Source organism: Lolium perenne, chromosome 7 (assembly GCF_019359855.2).
Source record: "Lolium perenne isolate Kyuss_39 chromosome 7, Kyuss_2.0, whole genome shotgun sequence".
Classification (NCBI taxonomy): domain Eukaryota; kingdom Viridiplantae; phylum Streptophyta; class Magnoliopsida; order Poales; family Poaceae; genus Lolium; species Lolium perenne.
This window is the reverse complement of record NC_067250.2, coordinates 54734832-54743025: the sequence shown is the minus strand read 5'-3', so window position 1 is coordinate 54743025 and position 8194 is coordinate 54734832. Positions and strand designations below refer to the sequence as shown.

The following is an 8194-nucleotide window of genomic DNA, read 5'->3' as shown; positions in this document are numbered from 1 at the left end:
GTGGTGGGTTTCCTTTAAAATTAGCCTCCTTTCCGGTAACAATTAAACACTTCCTCCACCTCATTTCCTTGATCTGACGCTGACAAAGACGAATATTTTGCTGCTTAAGGATTGTCCAATGTGCCAAAACAAAAAGGCTTGCTTGAACCTTCAACGCTAACGGTAAAAGATTACTTTTGGATCAAATCCAAACCTCATCGAACGATAAAAAACCGACATGGTGAAATGTCCCATTTCCAGGCTACAAAAACTTCTACCTACACCAAAACCTATCACCCACTATTCTCCCTTCCTTTTATCTTATGTTTCTCCTTTCGTCGAAGTCCGTACTCATGCACTACAGATTCATCATGCGTGGCCGTTGCTAACTTCTTGTGATTCGATTGTCTTTGGCGAGCTTAATTTATGTCTGCTTTGATGCTCCATCGACGCATGATAAGTGGGAAACTGCCTCTTGCCCCAAGAAAGAAATGCATTCATTGGACGCTTCAGTTGGCTAGACATGGTTGTTCTTCTTTCTCCACTCTTTGCACCGTTTGCAGCAGGCACACACTGACACCCACCTGTCTGCAATGTCATTGTCAAATTAATTCCCTATAGGCTTTAGCTCTCCGCAGAATAAAGGGATCATGCATTCTGAATAGACGCACATCCAATTCAGTGAATGATGGGGAGACAAAACCCTGGAGAAATGCTGTATTTATCGGTTTCATTTCAATGAAATCAGAGGCGGAGGCCTCTCAATTCAAAAAAATAAAATTCAGTGAATCATGCAACTGTACCCAGGTTGGCACAAAATTACACAGGTGCAGCTGAAGAAACCAAGGTCCAGGCTGCTAATTGAACACCAAATTAAGAAACACTCCATATACCGATCGATAGAGCTATTAACTATTAAGTGCTTCCAAGTTCAGAACTTATGAGTTCCCAAGAAATCCTGGATATGCACGTATCAGACGTTGAAATACACTACTATGTGCTATTAGTTAAAGCACGTATGTATGTACAAGGTCATTCTTTAAAGCAGTGATGGTTTTGCGCCATTATCTGGCTCTGTCGTGGAGAGGCCACAATGCATAGACAAAAAGAATTGCTATGCCATCACAGAGGAAAAGAAGCACTTTATTTTTTCCTTTAAAAAGGCTGGCTAAGCTAGAGGACTTGTCATTTGTGTTAGTTCCGTCAGATCCCACTTCCTGGCTAGCTCGTCAAAACTTCAGAACTTCGCTTCTTACTTATTTTGTATAATTGATGATCTACATCGCACCGAGTGCCCAATGTGCAATATTAGTTTGGAGAGAACAGAAAGCAGATCAAGAAATATATCAGCTCTCTATCTTGGCTCTGTAACTAGGTGAATCTTCAAGCCAATTGAGTGAGGTGCCACTCTCGTGGTTCGATCGACATTCGTCGTAACTGATGATGACGGCGGAGAAGGGTTCATCGACGGCAACACTGAGCAGACCGTGTGTTCTGATCATAGGTACGTAATGTTCTAGCTAGGAGTTCTGTACTGTTGGATTCAGGTTTGAGTAGTTGTTCATGGTCCTTTGAGCTGCTTCATTTGCAGTGGTGGCTGGCGTGGAGAGATTCGCATTCAAGGGGGTGGCCTCTAATATGGTGACGTACCTCACAGACGTCGTGAAGATGAGCACGTCGGCGGCAGCCATGAGCGTCAGCACATGGGCTGGGATCACCTCCATGCTGCCGCTCGTCAGCGCCATCCTCGCGGACTCCTACTGGGATCGTTACTCCACCATCATCATCTCCTCCTTGCTCTACGTCACTGTAAGATAATTCTCATCTTGTTTCGGTTATGTTTGCAAACTCGCTGTTTTTCGTGGATCATGTTAATTTCTCCGTGTATTTCCACTTTCCAGTTTCTTTTCAAACGTCTGTTGTTTGCCGGAGTCAGGAATCTAAATGAAGTATCAGCCTGTCCATTTCCTTACCTTGTAGTTATGGCAGGATTCTTGAGATAAGATAGTTTTGGTATGATGATAACAAAACACATGACCCGGAGAAAACATCTTGTAAAATGGAAAAAATAGCAATCTTTTAGTCGTGAACGCGTCCTTCCGTCTTTTGTGCGATGAATGAAGACATCATGCCTTCATGAAGAAAAACCAACCTCCCTTTTCTTCTGCTGCTCTCCTTGTACTCAATTAAAAATTTAAAATCCTACCCGGCTAACATCACATCTAAGAAAGGCTAACATGACATCTATGAAGATGCTTTTAGTGATAATGGATTCCTTAGTGATATTAGGACAACATTGTGGTGGGTGTAACCAATGTCGGAACATTATTCATTTACAATTAGTTACGTCCATTAAGACCAAAATTGTAGTATTAAGTCACCAATAAGTTGTTTGTTGCATTTTGAAATGTATGTCCAGTTTCTGATGGTTCAGAAGTCAGGACATGGACAATGAAAGCAGATTACACGGGAAAATTCACACAACACACTGTAATTTTGGCTTGTGCTCCGGTGCTTTTTGGAAGTTTGTTTTGCACGACTTTCAAAGCAAAGATTAAAGGCTGTGATTAGAAGAACTAAACCACCTGTTTTCATTAAGGAATAGGTAATCTGGTCAATGCGCATCTATTGTCGTTACTTGCGAGACATGAACTGTTGCATGTGCAACTACCCAGCACCCACGATCCATCCTCGCATGTAAGTGCCGTTCGACCCCTTGCGGCCGTGATGTCCGCGTCGCCATGAGAGAAGCCGGCCAGCGCGACCACCGCGGCACGGCCGCCTCGAACCAACGTCGGCACGGCTTCTCCCGCGCTCAGTAACAACGTATTCCCGTTTGCATGAAAGATCAATTTATGAGTGCTGATTAGCCACTTGACCGCAACTACTGAGTCCATCTCCTGCAGCCTGCAGGTCCGGCCATCGGCAGCGGCCTTGACTTAATTTGGCAGCCATAAGAACGAGTAGTGGGTCTTGGGACGTGGGTAGTTGCAAGCTGTTGTCTTCGTCCAGTAAGGCGTGGATTTAAACTGTTAAAACTTCGGTGGGATTCGCTCCCTTAATCACAGCCATCAGTTTGCTTTAGGAAGCGTGCAAAAAAGTGTCGGAAAGCACCGGAGCACTCCTCCTGTATTTTTCTTGAGATGGCACAACATACTCTACCAAGGAGACAATAAGATTATTTTTGCGCTGTGTATTTCATAAATAAACTTAATTTATACCTCCACCGACAGTAAATTAATTCTTCTCATGAGCTGTAAATTGAAAACCTGCTTACCATTTTCCACTAACACTGCTTATCAGGGGCTGATAGGACTAACTTCATGGGCATTGTTTCGCAAATGGATGCCATGCTCCTCGCTGTTCCTCCCGCTCTACCTGATCTCCATCGGGCAAGGCGGGTACAACCCTTCGCTGCAAGCCTTCGGTGCTGACCAGCTCGACATAGATGACGAGGACGATGACCAGTCCGGCTGCAGCACGCCAGAGGAGAAGGGCAGGGTGAAGAGCGCCTTCTTCCAGTGGTGGTATTTCGGCATATGCTGCGGCAGCCTCCTGGGGAACTCCACCATGTCCTACGTACAGGACACTGTTGGCTGGGGGATTGGCTTCGCCATCCCCTCCGGCGCCATGGCCATATCCGTCGTGGCGTTCTTCTGCTGCACCCCTCTTTACAAGCAGAAGATCAATCAGCCGAGAAGCGTCCATGGTACTTCTTTCCCTGATAGCATCTTGAGAGCTATCAAGTCGCTTCTGGCGAGCGTTTCTGCCGGAAAGATCCGTTTGTCGCGGAGACACGACGACGAAGACGGCGACAATGAGAACAACTTTTCTGAACTAGAGTAAGATCTTTGCATTACCACCTCAATTGTTGGGCATTTCCTTTTTAAATTGCTGTGCCTGATGCAAAATTCTGAACTCTTTTATACAGGTTGCAGGGGAAGGCCCTTAAAGTAGCCGAGGTAACTAGCCCGAAAGACTCCCTGAACGAGGCTACAACTAAACCCAGTGTGGCCAAGATCATCCTCAGGCTTCTACCAATATGGACGGTGCTACTCATGTTCGCGGTGATCTTCCAGCAGCCGATGACCTTCTTCACTAAGCAGGGCGCGCTGATGGACCACGAGGTCGGAGGCGGCGTATTTGTTATCCCGCCGGCTATGCTCCAAAGTACGATCACCGTGTCCATCATTTTGCTCATGCCTCTCTATGATAGGATGATCATCCCCCTGATCAACGTCATCACCGGGAGCAGCAAGGGGATCACGGTGCTCCAGCGGATTGGAGTCGGCATGGTCTTCTCCGTCGTCGCCATGGCCATCGCGGCGCTTGTCGAGTCCCGCCGGCGCCACCTAGTGGCTGGCCAGATGAACATCGCCTGGCTCCTCCCGCAGTACGTGCTGCTGGGGGTGTCGGACGTGTTCACCGTCGTGGGGATGCAGGAGTTCTTCTACACGGAGGTCCCCAGCGCCATGAGGACCATCGGCATCGGGCTCTACCTCAGTGTGTTCGGCGTCGGGAGCCTCGTCGGCGCGGTGCTGATATCAGCAATCGAGCTGGCGACCACGGTGAGGGGAGCCGGTGAGACACACGGCTGGCTCTCCGACGACCCCCAGGTGGCGCGTCTGGATAACTACTACTGGTTCTTGGCGCTCCTGAGCTCCATCAGCTTCGTGATCTTCACGCAGCTGTGCAGGTGCTACAATTAGCATGGGCGCGTCGTGATAGCCTATCACTGATACGTGGGATTGTGGCAGGGTGTGGGATTTGGGAGTAGAATTGTGCGGCATTCTGTTGTTTTGCCTGCGTGCAACTGACACAGTAGGTGACAGAGTGTGAGTTCTTGTGTATTAGGCTTGTCTCGTTAGGATTTGGCCTTACAGAAATGAAAGTTCCATGTGAATGACGACTTCGTACACAGGGTCGGCTCTATGTTTTGGAGTGGCCCTAGGGCGAAGTCGACGATATGGGCCTTAAGGCTACGCATATATAAAATTATATATAAGTATATATGACTATTTTCACTTGCAAAGTATCAATAGTTAACATCCAACTATACATTCTTAGTTTGAGATGTATAAAAATGATTCTCAAACACATAAAAAATATCATATAATGATAGAAAAATTAAAAGAGTAGCAATATAAAAAAATATGCCATGCTAGCTTGGTTACCTCAAATAAGAACCAAATTTGAATGACTCGACCGATAATAATTCTTTTGTGCTTCACGAAATAACATCTTCTCCAAAAAAAATCGACACTAGTTAGTTACTTAGTGTCACCCAGGGATTGTTCATTGACCTGAAGATTTGCATTTGAATCCAGCTCATCGTCTTCACCCAGATCAGATTCTTGCATTTGATTATTGTTGTTGAGATCAACAATACTTTTTCCTAAAAAGTACTTATTTAGAGCACCTATTTGCAATTCCATGAATACATTCTCTCGTCTTATTTTATTTCTTTTCTCAGCACCGGACCAGACGTATGTTTCTTGGGCAACATTGGAACACCTACAAGTGTGAAGGAATCAAATACATGAAACTAGAACCCTACTCGGTCATGACTAATGCTTTCCTGATTGGCTGAAGAGTCAATGAGACGAGAAATTAAAGGCCATCAAACCATTGTTCATGAATAAGCGATTGGACATAACGAACCGGCCTACCAGGGGACAGGGACTCAGGGAGAGCAGGGCCTTGAGGATCAGCCGAGCGGGGCGAGGTCTAGATTGAATCCCCAATTAAATTGATCAATTTGCTGTCGCCGATCTTCTGTCTCCAAACTCAGGTGTAACAAACCTGAAGCTCTTGTGCAACCAGTGGACTGCAAGCAACACCTGCGCATTTCGTCGAACACGAGGTGAGCGAAGGATGAATAACACAGAGGCCGTTCCTAGATTCATGTTTAATACTCGTGGCGTAGCAAACGGGAGCAACCTCTGATGGAAAGGCGAGAAACACCTGCATACCTGGAGGCGGACCGGGCGTGGAGTGGTGGAGAGGAAGTACAGCGATTATTGCATCAGCATCTCCACGAACTGCTTTCTGTCGTTGGTCAGGAGCCCTCGGGTCGCTCCCCCGTGAGCGACTCCAGGGCGAAAAAACCCTAACCTCCCGTCCCTCCTCCTCCACCCTCCCCTCGCTGCCGCCGCCGGCGGGAGCCGCCGGGCAAAGCCCAGGCGGTGCCGGCGGCGGTGGCTCTTCTTCTACCCGGCGCAGGTCCTCCCCAGGCGGGGCTGGCGGTCAGGCGGCGGTGCACGGTGGACCTCACCCTCGGCGGCGGCGCTGCGTGGCGTCTGGCTGTGGAGGCGGCGGGTGATGCGCGGTGTGGCAGGTTCGTCTCGCGTCGGCGCAGGGCGGCGGGGCGTTGCGGTTCAGTGGCGGCGGCCGGGATCCACCGGCCTAGATCTGGGCCCAGGCGGGGCCCTTCTGGACTTGGGCGGGCCAGGCTGCTCCCGCTGGCGACGTCACCTGGAGCGGATGTGGTAGCACGGGGAGGAGCAGGACGGCAGCGACGGCGGCGGCCTACGTGCAGCAGCGTGGAGGCGGGGACTTTACGGGCCCAGCCTGGGCTCGGCCGGGCCTGAGGGGCCTGGTGTGTCCCTGCAACCGCGTCCGGTCGGCACCCGCGGGCGGCGGTGGAGGACGTCCTCCAGGTGGCTAGGCTGTTGCTGCCATCCGGACCCAAACCGTCTACCTCCATAGGCTCTCAGGCCACACGTTGGACCTGGCGACACCGGCAGAGCTCGCGGATGCCGGGGCAGCGGCCCCGGAAGGTGGACTGCACGGGCGGCTCGGCGGCGGGCGACGTGGCAGTGGTGATGGCCGTCTCTTCGGGCCACGAGGGTGGCGAGGAGTGGGCGTCGGGAGCTCCTGGTGCTGGACACGCCTTGGTGTGCTCAGTGCCCAGATCGCGCGGTAGAAGCTCGGCTCGGGGGTGCCTGGTAGACTTAGGGACCAGTTGCGGTGAGGGTTGTTCCGGGCGAAAGCCCAGCGCTTTGGCGCCATCGACGGCGACGCCTGAGGGTGTCGTGACCCTCTTGAGGGCGTCGATGTGGCTTCCCTCTCCTCACTTGGGCTCCGGGTGAAAATCCGAGATCATTGTGGTCTTGGCAACGGCGGCGGCAGTGACGTCGTTACCTTCTTGGGGGCGTTGTCATGGAGCCCGGGTCTCCTTAGTCTCATGTCATCTTTGGTGGCAAGCTCGGTGCTTCTTAGTTTTCTAGTTTATCTCTGGTCTGCTTTGTAAGAGGGTTTCCTCATCACCTTGTATCGTTCGGCCGTTTGGCTTTATTTATAAAGCGGGGCGAAAGCCTTTTTTTTTTTTTTTTGTTGGTCAGGAGCTTCCGGTGGGCTGGGCGACCCCTTCTCTGGGTCTGGCACCGGCGAGGGTGAGCAGCACGGCCTGGACGGTGCCCCGCGCAGGTGAACCGGCCGTCTTGTGAGAGGACGCCTGGATCGTGTTCGTGGTCCGACGCCATCTCCCCCAGCCACTAATGTCTTATGAATAAAGTCTGCATTCAACCTTCAACTCGTAGAGGGTTCAGGTTTCGTTGATTTGTCGATGGAACTGAGTATGCCATCCCTGTGGATCTCTCGATGTGTGGTTAAAATAGCGGGCTATAGCCGATAGCCGCGATGATTTTTAAAACTATGAAAAGCTATAGCCGAACTATAAGACAGCTAAAGGCATATAACCGTTTCCTGGCGTCAACATGGTGGAACACAATCACTCCACGAGGCGTCAGTTAGATTTCTCGTTCGATGTTAACATGGCAGGGCCTGTATACCACCATGGCGGGGATAAAGAAAAAATCGGTCACTTCCGTGGCAAGGAAAAGGAGGAGGCCGACCCATGCAACCGGCCACGATATGATGACAGACGGTACATCACCGAGGAACAAGTTAGAAACGTGCGGTATCAACGACCGCTCTCCGCGCATCTCCTTAACAAATATGAGCGTCAGTACGACCAACACCGGCGGTACAACATAGATGACGAAAGATATCGTCGGTCTGATGTAGACAACGGAAAATATCGTCGGTATGATAGAGACGACGAAGGATATGAGCACCGCGCTAAGGGGAAGTCAAGAGAGCAGGAAGACATGGACAGACACTGGGATTGTCCTTTCTTTAAGCACTGCTGGGATTCAGGAATGAGCCGATTGCCTACAATCGACAACTGCCTAGAGTGTAGACAGCAGAAGGA

The 8194-nt window shown here is 50.1% G+C and overlaps 1 protein-coding gene and 1 long non-coding RNA gene across 3 annotated transcripts; one reads left to right on the top strand and one right to left on the bottom strand.

The window, feature by feature from the left end:
- The first annotated feature begins 1161 nt into the window (after positions 1-1161).
- On the top strand, positions 1162-4882 carry LOC127317466 (protein NRT1/ PTR FAMILY 5.8). 2 transcript variants are annotated; one of them, XM_051348025.2, is made up of 5 exons: positions 1162-1483; positions 1571-1788; positions 3283-3821; positions 3911-4106; positions 4196-4882. In XM_051348025.2, exons 1-5 carry the CDS (start codon positions 1420-1422, stop codon positions 4562-4564), a joined length of 1386 nt encoding a protein of 461 aa, XP_051203985.1. In that variant the 5' UTR covers positions 1162-1419; the 3' UTR covers positions 4565-4882. The 2 variants fall into 2 exon arrangements, with proteins under 2 accessions (XP_051203985.1, XP_051203984.1); XM_051348024.2 differs by having other exon boundaries at positions 3911-4882.
- A 259-nt stretch (positions 4883-5141) lies between these two features.
- LOC127317467 (uncharacterized) lies at positions 5142-7049 on the bottom strand. Its single transcript, XR_007861163.2, has 3 exons — positions 5952-7049; positions 5649-5819; positions 5142-5493 (listed from the first exon to the last, which is right to left on the bottom strand). It is a non-coding gene; the product is annotated as an uncharacterized lncRNA (long non-coding RNA).
- Positions 7050-8194: the final 1145 nt, after the last annotated feature.